This window comes from Harpegnathos saltator, unplaced genomic scaffold (assembly GCF_003227715.2).
Source record: "Harpegnathos saltator strain DR-91 unplaced genomic scaffold, Hsal_v8.6 scaffold71, whole genome shotgun sequence".
Classification (NCBI taxonomy): Eukaryota; Metazoa; Arthropoda; class Insecta; order Hymenoptera; family Formicidae; genus Harpegnathos; species Harpegnathos saltator.
The window spans coordinates 1,051,314-1,068,807 of NW_020230549.1; the positions used below are offsets into that span (position 1 = coordinate 1,051,314).

At 55.3% G+C, this 17,494-nt stretch overlaps 1 protein-coding gene across 6 annotated transcripts in view; it reads left to right on the forward strand.

Moving 5' to 3' along the window:
- Positions 1-17,494, forward strand: part of Kdm3 (Lysine demethylase 3) — a 311,563-nt gene that overhangs the window by 98,126 nt on the left and 195,943 nt on the right. For all 6 annotated transcript variants that reach the window (XM_025305753.1, XM_025305748.1, XM_025305751.1 and 3 more), the window contains exon 7: positions 1,902-2,001. In XM_025305753.1, coding sequence (XP_025161538.1) covers positions 1,902-2,001 — 100 coding nt within the window. The remainder of the gene's footprint in view (positions 1-1,901; positions 2,002-17,494) is intronic.

The following is a 17,494-nucleotide window of genomic DNA, read 5'->3' on the forward strand; positions in this document are numbered from 1 at the left end:
ATATCGATAACGGTATTATCGTCATTCAGAACCATCGATAACGATAATATGGATAATTTTGAAAAATATCGATATTTATACAAACAAAAATATGCATCGACGGTGTGCACGAAAAATTTGAAAAGATCTTTAAAAAATTTTGATCTTCATATAATTCATTGTCGTATTCTCATTAGAAAATATATAATGAACCGCGGTCATTTGCCGGAGATCACCACGTACACATGGAGCAGGGAGGGGGGAGATCTATTACGGTTCAACGGATTCAGATGGAAATGATAAAAGTGAGCGAATTTACTAGACATCGAGCAATTACTAATATATATTCTAATATATATTCTAGTGAATTCACTCACTTTTGTCATTTTCATCTCGGTCGGTAGAACCGTAATAGCTGCCCCCGAGAGTAGAGCTGTAACTGAAAAATACGAAAATCAATAAAATTCACATCGATACGTCGATTTTCGATCGGAGACAAAAAAATATTCGATATTTGTCTCTCGATGTATCGATACTTCGATATTATCGACTTATCGTTGCGTCCCTACGCGTGGGGGACTCGTCTCGCTTTGTCGCGCACGTGCTCGCTACGACGCGCGAAACGCCTCGCCGCCGCTAGCGTCGCGACGCGTCGTCGGTATGCGAAGGAAAATTGCACGCCATGCGGCTCGTGATATTCCGGGAGCGGAAGCTCGAGGTGTAAAAAATCTCAGCAATTTGCCGAGGCTCTCAAGACTTAAACTCGCCTTTTTCCTCCGCGACGGTCTAGGATTTTATTAAGAGATGCCTGAAATATCCCCGGCACTCTGGATTCTTGTAATTTTGCCTGCACCTATTCCGCTCCCGCCTGGCCCCTGCCCTCCCCCCTCCGCTCCTCCCTCTGTTCCCTCCCGTTGCGCTTCCCTCGCCGTCGCGATATTACATCGCGCCGCGTGTATCTCGCGGTCTATCCCGCCCCCTCTTCTTCCGTCTCTTTTTTTCCTGCGCTCGACGGAGTTTCGATGACGGGCCGGCTCTCGTCTCTTTGCGGAATTCCGGTTTTTACGTAACTCGGACGCCGGGAATTTCCCCGGGGGGGAGCGAGCCCGGTCCCGCAGATTCGTCGCGCAAGCTGTCGTTGAAATTTAGGTCGCCGCGTTCGGGGACACGCCGCGTGCGGGCGAAACGGCCGCGTTTATCTCGAAGAACGCGCGCTCGCGCGTCTATCACCGCGCGCGTAATAAATGCGGCAGTTAAACAAAGACGGTAACACGGGCCCGCCCGCCTTCTCTCACCAGCGGCTCTCGTCTCTCGCAGTTCTGTCGTTCCTAGCGCGCGCTGTTCCTCGCTCGTGCTCGCTCGCTTTACGAGCGGCAACAAAGAGCCGAGACTGACGTTGCGATTATCTGACTGCGGATATGTACTACGTGCAAGCCAGAGGACGGGCGGTAGCGAAAGACGACGACGGCGACGACGACGACGACGACGACGACGTAGACGACGACTGATGACGATGCGAGAGCGAGATAGAGCCCGGGGGTCTATTATCGCTCCGGAGCAATCCAGGCTCCATAAAGTCGCGGTTGACTGCGCGCGATCTCGCAATGGCGAAACTCGCGCGTGACGTCATAGACATGCTTGAGCCGAGAGCCGAGGAAAGACGCGCCGAATGGCTTCTATTCAGGCCGCACGTTCGACACGCTTGGAACGAGCGTGTCCACCGGCGTCGTCGCGACGTCAAACAAGCCTCTCTCTCTCTCTCTCTCTCTGTCTCTCTCTCTCTCTCTCTGTCTCCTTCTCAACTCGGACACGTCGCTCGTGAGATCGCGCACTCAGAAGCCGGAGCACTCGTGCTTGCGGTCTCTTCCTGCCGGTTGCACTTCTTACATGGAAATAACCAATGTACCTCGTTTGTTGCGCAGCCCCGACCCGGAAGGAGGCCACGAAGACGGCCGGGCAACGCGACGCAGTTGCAGACAACTCCGAGGGTGCAGAGCCCGATAGCGCAGCAGCTCGAGAAAGGTGAGTGACTTTCAGTGTGGCCGAGTCCTCCCCCGGGGCCTTGATATGCGCGCGCGCGATGACGTTGCCGACGGAGAAGCGTGTCGGTGAATTCTCGCGAATTCCTGAATAGCGCGAACGAGCGAACGAACGTACCGCTCGAGACATCCCGAAATTGGATTCCCAAAAGTTTCTGCCTCCCCACCTGGCCGTTCTTCCTCGAGTTCTTCGCGAACGGCAGTCAATTGCGAATGCGAGGGAGCGACTCCCCTCGCCGCCGCGGAACGACTAAAGACGATAATCGCGAGTGGCGTGCCATTTGAAATTGAGATTTAGTAGGAGCATAAATGGAGCGAATTTCTCTCTCTCTCTCTCTCTCTCTCTCTCTCTCTCTCTCTCTGTCTCTCTTCCTCCATCCCGCCCTCTCTCTCCTTCCCCTTCTCCTTCTCTGCTTCTCCCTCCCTGCGAAGCAGGAGAAGCTCGGCTGGTCGAAATTCATTAGCAGGTTCGCGGAATGTCTGCCTCGGTAATTTCGCTTCGGGGGCGGCGGTAACAGCGATAATAGTAGCAGCAGTGTAGCGCGCGGTACTCGCGCGTCGATGAATACAGTTTTAATCGTGTTCCGAAGGCGACGAACTTTCGGAGCAGCTCTCGCGCGTAGAGTAACAGAGCGCCCGTAACAGAGTTTCGCCGACTTCATCGAGCGGCGAACTTGAACGGCGGTCGTGTCGTCGTGCGTGTACGTGCGCGATAATGCTCTCTCTCTCTCTCTCTCTCTCTCTCTCTCTCTCTCTCTCTCTCTCTCTCTCTCTCTCTCTTCTTTTTCACTCGCGATCGCTGACTGGCCGTTAATCGTTATCGAATAATAAAAGCTTATCCGGCGCTCGGCTGCGACAGCCAGCTCTATACGGTCGTTACCCAATGGTGCCATTCTTGCTCATGTCGCGTCACCCGAGAAAGAGAGAGAGAGAGAGAGAGAGAGAGAGAGAGGGAGGGAGAGGGAGAGAGGGAGGGAAATCGTTTCGCCGATCGATCCCGCCAATCTCGCCCCCGCGCAACAAGACGGGCGAAAGGGTTCCGATTTAACAACCCGATCCCCGGGACGTCTCGGGTATCATAATAAAAGCGCGATAAAAGCCACGTGATATCGCGGGTCGTGTCGGCCGTGTCGGGCGTTGCGAGCGCCCGTAAATATCACGGCTTCGCGGCACGGGATCGCGCGAAAACCGGTATCGATCCAGCCAAGGTAAGCGCTGGCTAGACGTCTACCTTACCCCGATTCGTGGACTTTGGATGTCTCACGCGCGAAGCCGTGGCGCTTCCTCAGCTGCTTCCCGTCGTGCTGTTTTCCAGAGACGCGGAGACGGAAGAACAATGTAAGAAAGCGCGATATCTGGCTGTGTGTACTCCGAATGAAACGTCGAGAGCAGAATTCAGCGCGCGAGACGAACGATAGGATTGATTATTCGCTTCATTCATTTATTCGCTTCGTCCCGGCTGGGGATTTCACGTCAGCCGTTGAATCGGAAACATTGAAGAGCCGCGATCGACGGCGATAACCCCCAGACAGAGACCCCGTGCGCCGGGTTCGTCGAATTCCCACCTCGTTCATCTCCGCGATATCTCGCGGCGGATCTCGCGACAGGTCTCACGTCTTCCCGTCGCGCGCACGCGTCGGTATTGTACGCTTCTGGAACGACATTAATTTCGTCGCTGGCGCGCGCGCTAGCGGCGTCGTCCAAAGTTGCCCACAGCCGGCACGTACAAAGCACGACGGCGCCGATAAACCGCGAGTTATCGGGCCAATAACTATAACTTCTCCTTCGGCACAGTCGCGCGCGCAAACGCCGAGGCGGAAGAGCTCGATAGTCGCGCGAGCTACCGCATAGCTCGGTCGACCCAGTGTCGTCCAGGTCTCCGTCGTGGTCGATGAAGCGAGGTCAAGCGGGGTCGTCGTCGTCGTGGTCGACCTCACCGACCTCCTCGTCGGCATCGATAGGTGCGCCGAATCGACCGGGGCGCGAAGGTCAGACGAGAGCCGGGCTCAGTGACACCTCGTCTCTCTCTCTCTATCTCTCTCTCTCTCTCTCTCTCTCTCGCGCGCGCGCGCGCGCGCGCGCCTCCGAGCGATGTCGGCCGCGTTCCATTCATGGAGCCGGCAGGCTGGCTGGCTGGCTGGCTGACTGGCAGGAGCCGGGACGTTATTTCGAGTGCGAGAGCCGTGTACGATACGTGTCCGGAAAAAGGTGTAACACGATCGAGGGTAGAAACGGCGAGATGGACGAGAGGAGGTGCTGGGAGCGAGAGGAGGGTGGGAAGGAAAGAGGAGCGAAGCGCGGCGAGGCGAGTGGATGGGAGGGGCGCGGGTTACGGCTGAGGGAGGTGGAGGCGAAGGAGTGTAGTCGCGTATAGCCGGGGCGAGGGAAATAAATGGTTCGAGGAACCGGCAGGAACCGGTCTCGCGGACAAAAGACACGTTACCGGCACCGCCTGGACCGCCGCCGCCGCCGCCGCCGCCGCCGCCGCCGCCGCCGCCGCCGCCGCCGCCGCCGCCGCCGCCGAGCTATTCGACAGGCGAGAAGATAGGAGAGAAGAAAGGAGTCGTATCGGGAGCGCGAGACAGGGACGGCAGGGCGAAAAGGGCCCGAGAAAACGGCTGACTCAGGTGGGGAGAGGGGAGGGGGGAGGGTTCCGGTGATTCCGATGGAAGAAGAGAGGCCGGTAACCTCCCAGGCCGCCGGGGCTCGCTGAGGCCCGTTTTACGCGATCTGTAATTTACGCGAAGGGAACCTCATGCGTCCTATAATATCGGAATTTCTTCCACAGGGAGGGTGAGAGGGGGGCTAACACGCGCCCGCGCGAGATCCAAATATGTTCCATTGATTGCGCGTCAGGTGCGCGCGGAAGAGGTCGACGTACTCTGCGTATCCGAGTCACGGAGTTCGGATAATCGCCGCTCTCTTTTTTTTTTTTGCTCGCAAAGTTTTGCTCGTTAGCGCGCTTTTCTCTTCGCCGTCGAACAAAGCGAGTTCCTTTCGCGTGGGTCGAATCGCGACGTCAACGATAGAATTCCAGCGCGAGTTTCTGCCGTGAATCGCGCGCGAAACGGCCGTAACGCGATGAACGGGCCGGGGAGAATTGTCCGCGATCTTTGTCCGCGGTGAATTCGCTCTAATCCTCGCGAGACCGTTCGTTCCTCGGCTCCTTCTTCAGGCCTCACCGCGACTCGCGGCCTCCTTCCCGTCTATTTATCTTCCTTTCTCTCGTTCTCTGGGTTACTCGAGCTCTCTCGTCACGAGCGTCGCGCGGTCGTTCTCCGTTTCTTCCTGCTTTGCGTCCCTCCGACAGACCGTGAGAGAAAGCTGAACCTCTTCTCTCGGCTTGATGGCCGCTTGATTCCAAGCTAATTCGAGCTTGTATTTCGCGCGATTAAGCACACTCGCGATACTCGGGCGACGACGACGACGGCGACAAACGGTATCGATAGTATCGCAATGGCGATACGATTGGATCTTGACGAACCCAAATCGGAATTTCGGTTCCACTTTAATATCTCAAGGTCCGTCCAACTCGCGGAGGACCAACGGAGAATCTCGAGGTATTGTACAGAGACTATTGTCTTTCGATGTACTACGAATGACTGTTTACCGCCACTTTGTTAAGACTTAGAGCACTTTATTAAACACTATTCGGTATTCAATCATCTCTCGACAGCGAACATCAAGTCTTCGTGTTGAGACTTACAAAGAGAAACTTGTGGATTCTAATTAATTTTCCTTTCTTTTAATTCTTAATTTCAGTCAGCAATAGATTAATTACGCAACTTCCTACAGATGGAATATTCCGCAATAAGCGGACACTAAATAAATTAATAAAAGCTAATTAATTAATAAAGATTAATAAAGACTAACCGAGAGATAGGTAGGTGAATAAAACGACGAAATTTTCTTTTTCTTTTTCTATTCTTTCTTTCACTTTACATCGATGTTAGACATTTCGAAATTGAGAAAATTTCGCAATTCAAGAGAGATTCAGAAGTGAAGGAGTTGCCGCGTTGCCGCTACATCGTGCGTCCTGTGAGATCCGTCCTGGAGGCAACCGTCGACCGCGTCGTGGCCAGGCGCTCAAGGACGCTACAGAAAAGTGGGGATCGATGTGCAAACGTGGTGTGAAGTAATGACAGCGCTTTGTCCGTCACTTTCCGGTTCCGTGTCGCGCGTGCGTAAGCCGCTTCCTGATGATCTATCGCTTCTCGACTCTTTGATCATCATCTCTGCCGCCGGAGTATCTCGACGGCCGCGATTTCTCGGCCACCGTGTACGTACGCGTCATTGACTGGCGGGCTCGGCGACGCTCGGCGACCGGAGGGGGGTCGACTTTGAAGGTGACGATTGTTTTGATGCCCGAGCTCATTGTGTACCAGTCGTCCGTGTCCGTGTCATTGCGTGTCGCGCGCGCGCGACGCGGCGTATCTCTGTGTCGGTGAGTTGTTAGCAATTCCCATCGCGCGAGTAAAGTATTTCCGCCGGCTCTCGTCGGCACCGCGCGTTAATTAACACGCGTTTGGCCGCGATCGAATCGTGTCTACGCGAGTGTCAGTGCTAGTGAGTGGAGTCGGTAGAGTGCCTGAGAGACCACGAAGTAGTCAGGATCCAGGACGGAGGACGCCGGGACGCGGACGGCGGTATATACCTCCAGGTATGTTGAAACGATAGCTGGAAGAAATAAAGAGATCTCTTCTGCCGGGCTGAAATTGGCATCTGCTTTGAGGCCGACATTAATAGCGCCGCGTCAGCGTTAAACAGCGAATTATTTGTAAACTCGTGGAAATGTCACCGTGGCGAATATGGCGATCAGTTAAACAATGGCCGTTTGTTAGGTGAACAAGATGAAACAATAGCTTGTTGCGCATCTCTCGAGATTCTCCATTCGTTAGTGAATTCTCCGAAGCAAGCCGACGAGTCGGCGGACGACATTTGCAGGATCAATGCGGAATTGAAATTTCGACTCTCGCATCGACACGATGGGATTTAATATCAATGCGGTGTGGACACGCGTCTCTCTCGCGGCGTGATCAGTCGCGATCACGTGATGGCCGCGCGCAATCACTCGATCCGACGAAGGGCGAACGAATGAAACCGCAGTGCGGAGAATCCCCCCCCGCGCGGGATCGATCGCGAGACGGAGCGTTGCTATCGGCTTTTCCGTTAACGCCACACTTTCCGCCCAAATTGAAGGATAACAGATTGTCGTCGATGAAATTTGCGCCGCGAAAATATCCCATTCGGGGACGGCTCGTGAATAATTCAAAAACTTCATCTGTCTTTTTGCGGCGATCAGCGCGGCGAGCTTTCGCGATTTCGAAATAACACGACGGTTTCTGGCACCAAATAAAATCAGAGCCGCCATTGTCGCGATGAATATATTCCTGGAGTCGCGGCTGTCTCTTTATTATCCGAAATTGCGGGAAGCTACGCCGTCGAGTCCTTCGAATAGCTGCGAATTGAACTCGTTAGCGAGTTCTCGCTCGCGCTTAATCGCGCTTTAATTGCGAGAATCGCTATTTCGCGTTTCGCGTCGCAACCAAATCTCGGTCGCTGATGAAGAATTCAAAGATAAGCTCTCGGATATAACTCCTCCCCCCCCCCCATTCCTCCCTCCCATCCGACGCTGTCTGCCGGCAAAACAAAATTATCTCTTGCCATCTCGGCCGAGCGCTTGTTGCGACGCTCGTTTCACCGGCCGCGCATTATTCAGGTTCATCGATTGCATTATCGTGTGTATTTAACTGGCCATTTAATTCCGCCGAAGGTCTTCGCAGACTGTATATAATTCGACGTACAACAGCCATCGCACAACCGTTCCACGCGCTTCACGACAGTCTCAGCCTCGTTGGCGGTTCTCACCACGTTCCTCTCGCTCGTTGATTTTAATCCACGCGCGCGTCTTATCCTGGGCAAGTGTCTGCGTATCTCATCGTTGAATCATGCTCCTTCTCTGTCGAAGGAGCTCTCACGATATTTTATCCTGCGCTCGGAATAACACCGATTCGTCGGTCATTTTACAATGGATCATTTTGCACTTGCTTTGCACAGGGAGAAATCAAGAATCATCTCTCTCTCTCTCTCTCTCTCTCTCTCTCTCTCTCTCTCTCTCTCTCTCTCTCTCTTTCTCCCTTACTCAGAGAAGGCTAGAACGTCGATTTATGCGATCGTTCGAGGAACAGCTACGCGAACAGACACGCTCGGGCCGGGGCGAGCGGAGAGATTCAAAGCCGATCTTTCTTTCCGCGAGTGCCAAACCGGAGGCACGTGGAGGCTCACTCGTGGTAATAAAATAACGAGTCTCCGCAGTTCTTTGAAGTGGCACTCTTTCTCTCTGTTTTTCTCTCAGTCTCTCTCTCTCTCTCTCTCTCTCTCTCTCTCATTTGCTCGCGCGGTCCTCGGTATAATTCCCCTCACATTCTGGGTCCTTCCCGCCTGGCTCCTCTCGCTCCCGCGCGGTCGGCTTTTTTTTTTTTTTAATATTTTTTCCTTCTTTTTTTCAAAAGGGCTATACACGTCGCAAAAATAAACGACTGCCGCGCGTAAACGCGTATCGGGTGACACATTGCTGAAAATATAACCCCGAGGCGCGCTGCACCGCACAAGGGCGGAGGGACGGGGGAGAGCGCTGACGTTTCACGGTAATTACGCCGGGGAAAAGAAAAAAAGCGGTGTGAGACGGAGAGACGGCGGGTGGGTTGGATGGGAAACGGGAGGGGGGACGCCCTTTATCGCCGATGCCTATATCTGGAAGATTGCATGGGTGCACGTAATGCTCGAGATGGTGGAAGCGAGCGCTGAAAAATTTCGACTCGCGCGCGCTCACGCCCTCCGTGTCGTAGACCGGCACCGCTCATCGTTTGTTTCTCGTGAGTTCTCCTTGACTTCCACCGAAACATATTCCAGCGAAACATATCGTCTTCTCGTGTTTGCTCCGGCGCGCGCGCGCGCGGGCCGAAATGACGCGATGCAAACGCGCAAGCACAGTTTTGCGATTCACACGAGATTCAATTAATGTCCGCGTATCGAACGCGGCGACTTGTAATATCGAAATTATCGGCTCGTTAAATGCCGCGGAGGACGTTGTTAACTCGCGAGTTTAACAACGCATCCGAATAGAATATGAATAATTCATTAACGTGGCGCGGAGTGGGGTGCGGGGTTCAGATGCAAAGAGAGAGTGAGAGGGGAGCGTGGAGAGAACACGCGAGCGGGCGGGGCGGGGGGGGGAATGTATTGTCATCGTTCCCGAGGTAAGGCAAAGCAGTGAAAGCGTTACGTCGCGCGCGCAGCATTTACATGGAAATTCCGCGCGCATTTGGCGAAACGTGCTTTTCGCTTCGTCTCTCTCTCTCTCTCTCTCTCTCTCTCTCTCTCTCTCTCTCTCTCTCTCTTTTATAGTATCTCGTTTCGGCGGAGAGCGGGAGAGGGCGAGAGACGACGTGGCTTCAGGACCGCGTATATAAACACGACCCCCTCGAACCAATTACGCGAGACCTCGTTGGCTTCGCTTCTCAGGAAATTACTCCCCCGTACCTTTGCGGCGTTCTTCTTCATTTCCCTCGTCCTTCTCCTCCTCCGCCGCTACCGCCGCCGCTGCTGCCGCCGCCGCCGCCGCCGCCGCCGCCTCTTCCGCCTCCTCAACTTCTCCTCGTCCTGCGCGCGTCCTTCATCGCCTCGTCTCCTCCTGCGGCCCTTTCCGCTCTCGATATTTGTTCCGTCTCGATCGATCAACCGAGAGAGCCTGACTCATTCCGGCTCGCGTTACACCGCGAGGTGTTCGCGCTGAGACACCTCGGCGAGGACGTCGGCGGCGACGGCGACGGCGACGGCGACGGCGACGGCGGCCGGAGGAGGATGAGGAGGTGGGTCTCTGAATTCGGCGAGCTGCAGCGGCGAACAATGCGCGTTTAATATTCAGCCTTTGCATCCGACGTCGCGAAGACAGTTTAATGCCGAGAGTCATTGTTTCCCCGCGCGCGAGCGCTTTTAAAGAGTGTTTATCCCGGCGCAACTTTACGACGCGGCAAAATGCGGGAAGGCACCTCGGAAGTTTGAACGAGGCGCGGCGCGCACTCGCGTCCTCGCATCATGCGGGCCGGGCTGTAAATTAAATTTTATCGACCCTAAAAAGATATGATTAAAGCTGGATTTTGTCTTGCCCCGGGGAAACTTTGCGAGAACGCCCTCTCGAGAGTGACCCGAGAGACCGAGAGAGGGACGCCTCGCGCGAAGCAGAGGAGTCTCGTTGCGTCTCGAGCGCGCGAGATTTAGAGGCAATTCCTCTCCCTCCCGCTTCCGCCCCCCTCCCCCCTCCCCCCCCGCCCGCCCGCCGCCGTGGAATCGGGGCCGCGGCCAAATTGCACGACGGAATCGCTTAACATTGGGGGATTAAACGTTCCTTTCCGTTGGAATTGTCGCGTGGACCTCGTCATGGCGAAATATTCATGCGAGACTCGCCCGTTGAAGTATTCAGCGGCGGGGATTAAATAGTCAGCCGCGCGCGCGGCTTTGTTGTGTAATACCCAGGCACGCGCACGCGCACGCGCAAATACACGCTCGCCTCCGTAAATAAATGGACATACATGAAATTATAAGAGCTGCGTATTATCCGATGAGCGATAACTGAATAAACAAGCCGGATATGTGCGCGCGCGTTTATATTTCAGCATTGTCGGAATTGCTCGCGGTATTAGGCGATATATCGTTTACGTGTATCGACGAATTCGCGGAATCGCATCACGCACGTAGGGCGGCATTGTAAGCAATCAATTCCACGTTCCTGCGAGAATAATTCATCACCGCGCTGTCTGTCGTCGATTCCTCCGGGTCGATGTAACCGAAATCGCTGCTTCCCAATGCACGAAACGTCCGTATCGCTCGCTCGCTCCGCCTCTCCGCCGCCCGGCGTGCGGGCGGCTTCACGCACGAATGCACCGCAAACGCGAGTTTCTATGCTAATTATACGTGGATGCGCATAATGCCCGATGCACCTGATACCGATAATCACGCCGCCGCGAACGCGGCGTCTCTCTCTCTCTCTCTCTCTCTCTCTCTCTCTCTCTCTCTCTCTCTCTCTCTTTCTCTCTCGCGCGCGCGCGCGCGCTTGTGTTTCGGAGCTGCCGCCGTCGAGCTTGGACGGATGCTGCCATAAGTCTTGGAGTGGACTTCCGGTCGAGCGAGCGACGTGCGAGCGATTAAAACGCGATCGCGACGGCCGATCGATTCTCCATCGGCGAAATGCGCGTTTCGGCGGACGAAACGCGTGCCGTTGCGGGAGCGCGCAATCTGTCGAACGAACGAACGGAATGGATGTACGAAAGCTCGATTTGCGGGACAGTTTTTTTCGTTATTGCATCCGCAGACAGGCGGCGCGCGCATGCTTCGGCTCGACGAGACGCCGCCGCGTCGTCTCTGCTGTGCTCGCTCGCGCGGCTGAGGCGTCGTAAAGAGCGATTTGTAAAGGTACCGAGCGACGGACGCGCGCTCGCTTTAAGTGGAACGAAGGAGCAATAAACCGGTAACTAATAGAAGCAAGTGCGCGCGCGCGCGCGCGCACACACGTGGTATTAAATCCCAAGGCGCGGCGAGGGAAGTCGGCCACACGACGGTAAAGGGGATTGTGCGGAGAGAAGATTGGTACTAGTTACCGGTTACGCGAGTTGGCGAGATCGACCAGTCCCGGCTGGAACTCCCGTCGCGTCGGCGACCGGCGCTGGCGGTTCGTGGATTTTTCTCTTCTTTTTCCGCCCCCCCCCCCCCCATCTTCCCCCGTCCTCCTTTTCTTTTCTCTCGCATCAGGAGGAACTTAATCAAACTTTAGTAGGGAGAGACGGTTAAGGCAGAGATTCCTCGCGAAGTGACGTAATTCCTCCTTTTGGGCGCGGGAGATTCGAAGCACAGCGAGAGAGTAGCAGTTGAGAGAATTTGAAGTGAAATGTGAAGTGCGGAGACGCGCGATTGGGAAAAACGGGGAAGTGCGAGGAGTGAATAGATACGACAATCGTCTTTTTCACGAGGCGAATGAGGCGGAAACGGGAGGAGGAGGAGGAGGAGGCAGAGGGGGCGAGCGGAGTGGCTGCGAAACGTTTCGAGAGCGACGCCAATTAATAAAGTTTTTAAGCTTCTCGAACTTTGTAGTAAAAACACTCGGAGGAGTTCTCGTTTGTGTGAACGTAACGAAAGTAAGTAAATTTGAAATTTTGAAGCGCTTCTCCGTCTCTCCGCTAAGTACGTCGCCGGTAGTCTTTTTCGTTTCTTCCTTGCTCTTTTTCTCCTATCTTGCCGCCGCTTTGATTTTCTTCCTCCTCCTCCTCTTCCTCCTTTCGATATTCTTACCGCGTCGTCTCGCCTTCATCGAGCCATAATCATCGAACTCGCGAGCGAGCGAGGGGCGGTGGGGGGGGGGCTTACACATGGCAAGAGTTGAAGAAAGTAAAGACAGTCTACGCTCGTGGAACAAAGCGACGAAAATTTCTCGCGAATAAATAAACGCGGGGCGGGAAGAAGTCCACTCCTGCGCGGAAGACTTCTCGCACAAGACGGGATTCGCCGGGGGTGAATGGCGAGGAGATCGCGAGTAAAAGTTCCAGCCGTCGGCGAGCGCGTGTATAGGTGCAGCACGCTCCAAAGTCCTGTCATACTTCGAGGAAACTGAACGCCAGGACGATCTCCTCGTCTACGAAATCCCGACTGAAACGTCATCTTCCTCGCGACTCTACCGGCGAAATTCGGCGACGGGAACGGGATGTTAACGAAGTTCGCCGCGTATTATATCCGCCGAGTGAAGTTTCGTTACCTACTTCTCCGTCTTTCGCTGAAACTCGTAATTCCCCGCGAGCCCTTGACTTGCCGATGCTTGCCGAGCAAGAGAAAAGAGTAAAATTCACGTCGCGCAGCCGTCGTTGCCGAATTTATCGCGACTTTTGCAACGCGATATGAAACACACGCGCGCCTTATCGCCCTTCCCTCTCACCCACCTTCGCTCGCCGCCTCATCATGCGCTCGTCCTATTTCCTCTCGGCGGGAAAAGCGTCCGACCATCGCCGGATCAGCGCGAAGAATTAATTTCGCCGCGAATACGAGAGAGACAGAGACAGCAGAAAGAAAGACAGAGCCATTTTGAAAGCACTGGAGAGTGCGTGTAACGCACATGCTCTCTCTCTCTCTCTCTCTCTCTCTCTCTCTCTCTCTCTCTCTCTCTCTCTCGCTCTCTCTCTCGCGCTGTCCGGCCAAAAGGAGACGTGCGCACGTGCGCGAGGGTGCGGGCGTGCCGCGAACGGCACGGGATTAAAGCATCGGTCGGACAGCACGTGGGCGGCGCGCGTCTGTCGCGCGGCGTGATATATGCATTTAACATTATGCGCATCGAGAGTCCGGCACGGCTCCGCCGGGTCAATTCGCGCGCGCATTCTGGCCTGCGTAGATGCTGCCAAAACACACACGCGCGTACACGTGCGCGCGAAAGAGAAAAAAGAATATACGCGTTCGATACGTACGCGGACGCGAGAGGGAATAATCGCGAATTTCGCCGGCGCGCGCTGTCGCGTCGATTGCAAATGTGCGCGCGCGCGCGCGCGCGGCTGCCGTATTATTCCGCCGATGTCGCGCTAAAATTCGATTGATACCGGCTCCGATGTCTGCTTTGCCCCGCTCTACGCCGCCCCTCCCTCCCCGTAATTCCATTTCCGCGCGGAATAACCGTTGTAAAATGCGCAGCGGCTTGCGTGCGCGCGCGCGCGCGCGCGCGCTTTTTCCCGCGGCTTCCCGTCCGACGCGAGTGACGCGTTAATTCCGCATTCGGCCGGCGAATAAGAGTTTTAACGGTTTTACGAGCGCGATAAAAAAGGGGCCACGGCGGCGGGCGTGGAGGACGCAACGTCGGAGGATAAGGATTTTTGAGAATTCGCCGCGGAATATACATATGTCATTTATAGGCGGCAGGACGACGATATCCTCGCGCGTGCGAGGAGCGTACGGAAAAGCGAGCAAGAGGGCGAGCGCGCTTTTAGGGCGGCTGCGTGGGGGGAGGGGGGCGCCACGCGGAAATGTTTTTCCGCGAGGGTCGCTCCGAAACGACACGAATTCGCGCGCGCACTCACACATACACGCACGCACACATACACGCACGCACACACACACACACACACACACACGCGCGTATATACACAACGCGATAACGCGCTTCCTGGCCGTAGTTGGTGCGGCAGTAAAGCGAAACGCCGCTCGTAAAACGCAACCGGCGGCGGCGCGGTGGCGCGAGCGACGTTATCCTTGCCGGGCGAGCGGCAGAAAGCTCTCGAGGCGGAAAGTTCGCGGCTGTATAATATCGAAACTCGCGATATCACGCGTACGGTTCAATTCGCCGAGTTGACGAGGAGCCTCCGCTCGCTTTGGACACGCCGAGTTGATCGGGGAATTTCGCCCGTTCTCTGTCAGCACTTTCGAGCCGAACTGCCCAACATTAATAAATTCTGGAGGACCGACGGAGCACATGAATTTATGCAAAAACCCAAGTTCTGTATTCAGCGGCCCGGTAAGTAGCGGAAAACGTACAATTTGCCATTCAGGCAGGTCCCCAAGAGCAGCTCTCGGCACGGTTGTAGGTTAAATAGAAGCGAAATTGCTTGATGTAGGCTTGAGAGTATAAAATTAGCGTTAAATGGAGTATTGAGGTCGCAGGTAGGATCGGAATTTCGGGCTCAGTGGTCCTTTGCGACGACTTTACCGCCGCACAAGTTCGCTATTCGAGTCACTCTCGAGGCTTCGGAATCCGGCAGTCGCGCGTGTCGACGACGCTAACAATTCGTCGGAAAAGTCGATATCTTCCGCTTCCGACGCGAGAGAGCGAGAGAGAGAGAGAGAGAGAGAGAGAGACTGAGTGAGGGGGGGGGGACGTTGGAGGCGCGACGCGGCGCCCTCGCGCGACACACTCCGCAACGCGCACCCCGCGGGCGGTCGTAACTCGTAACTGATTGGCTCGCAAATTATAGTTATAAACGCAATTTGCAGCTGTAATTTGTAATCCGACGGTAACTAAATTACGAAAGTAATTTCCGCTTGCCATCCGACGCCGGCTAATCTCGGTCAATCCGACGCGCGTCCGGCGCAACAGGAGATCGTTAACGATACTCGCTCGATCGGAATATCGTCCCGTGTGCCTCTTTCTCTCGTCCTTTCTCTTTTTCATTTCCTCGTCCTTTCCTCGCAAAATGCCCAACTTCCAACGTAGACTTTCCGATGATGTCGTCGATGATGGCGATCGACGGGGTGATGCTTCCAAGGGAATCCGCGAGCTATCGTCTCGCCGTGGTTTGCCGTTTTCCCACAGCCGCCGTGATTATCCTCTCTCGACAAACCGCTCTATTATTGTTGTTATCAAGCCCCGACAGTTGTTACGACGTATCACAATCCTGTCGATGAAATTAGCTACAGTCCTTTCGCGCGTCCGTGCTGTCCGAGTCGAGCGTAGGAAACACGCGGTCTTGCGATCGGTATCGCGTCGGCAGTCGTTGTTGCGCAACGAAGAGAGAGAGAGAGAGAGAGAGAGAGAGAGAGAGGGATGGGTGCGCGAGTACGGACCGCACAATGACCGCGAGCGGACGCCCCCGCACGCGACGAGGTGCGACTTTTGAATGAATCGTCGCGCCGCGATGACTCATCGATCGCGAGCCGCGCCGGATAAATCGCGCCGCGTCGCGTTTCGGAATTAATTGCCAGTCGTTGGGGCGCGCCAGGGGCCGCGGGGTGCGCTTTCGACACGTCGGTCACACGTTGTTATATTGAAATTCAGCGGCGCGTGTGTTGGCTTTTATTGGGTCCCACATTCCGAGCGGTAAACCTTAATAGCTCGGAATCCACGCCCCGCTTTTACGAATCGACGCGACTCTCGTCGACGCGGCTTCGCTGCGGATGTGTCCAAGACTGTAGTGGTGGGGGGGGGGGGGGTGTAGATTGTTCCAACGAATGTTCGAAGTGTCGTGTGACGGGATTTTTCCCGTCGAGCAAGTCGACGCGCTTTCCGCGAGTCGAGGCTCTCCCGAGTCGGTGATCCGATTTGTTCTCTCTGCTTTATTCGTTTCTTCAGTTGCGGAGGAGCAACCTGAGGTCGCAGAAATTGAAAGTTTCAGCCTGTTCCGCAGCGAACTGGCGATGTTCACGAAATGTCGGAGTAGATTCCACCGGGGAAAACTCGCGTTTTCATTCGCCCATCGTCCCGTATGAAACGTTTATATATGCAGGATAATGTTATACCACAGGATACAGTTATAATACAGGAAATTAAAAGAATCACGGCCGGGAAGAATCCGCCGCCGATACGCGATAAAAATTCCTTCCGTGTATCCTTCGCCGAGGTATTTCTCTCCCTCTCCCCTCCCCTGCCCCCCCTCTCTCTCTCTCTCGTCCTCGCCCTCTTTGGCCGGCAGCAACCTGCATGTAGGGCGCTCGAACAACGCACGAAATCACAATGTCGAGCTCCCTGACGGGTCAAAGCGGCCGGCGCGTAATATCGGCGCATTCGCGTTATGCGCGCGCGGCGTTGATATGAAATCGCGCGACTGGAACGCTCGCGCGTCCCGGCGTGTGTACCCGCTTTTAATATCGGCCTTAATCAACGCCCGCGCGCCCATTGTCGTTCGCTTTAATTGAAATCGTAAATGGTAATTAAAGTTTTCCGCCGGCCGGGCGAAATACCGTTGGCGCGCGCGCGCGCGCGGTTTTCCGGCCCGCCGTCGAATTCGCGTGAATTCCGCGCTCGTATAAATCGCGCGCGCGCGCGCTATTGATCCACCGCTCCGTGCGAAAGCGATCCGTCCGCCCGCATGTGAAAATGTTTTCGCGTTCAATTTGAGATCCTCTCGAATCATCCGCGATGTTTTGCTCGCGCGATATCCGGCGAGATGAATTGATCGATCGGCCGGAAACTTGTATTATGTTTCTCCCCCTCGTTTTCCCCTGCCGGTCAGTTTTTTTACTCTCGTCGGGCGATATCGCGCGCAGTTTTAACCAGAGTGAGGTTTTATTAACCATATAACGAAGAGCCATCACGCGCTCTCGCACACGCCGGCAAGCGGACGCGCGCGCGCGCGCGCGTGCTCGTTGAAACAATTCCGCCCCGACCGGGCTGTAATTGCATTACGCGCGCGACTCGCGTGTATCGCCCGATATCACACGTCGATATCCCCGATGATCGTTTTCATTGTGTGTACACGGGGCCAAATGAAATCGAATGATCCTCTTCTCGGGCCCTGCTCGCGAGCGCGCGAGCACGGAGAGTCGCGGGGAACGTCGGGAGATCGCGCGCGGCGCTTAACGCGTCGCTCCGCTTTAACGAGGCATTATTCATTCGCGGCCCGTGCGTGTCCGTGCGTGCCGGCACACAGCACGACGTTGTTTTTAATGCGCACCAGCCGACTGTGACGGAGTAATGCGTTCCGGCATTCGCACGCAAAGAGATAGCTCGTTGGGCG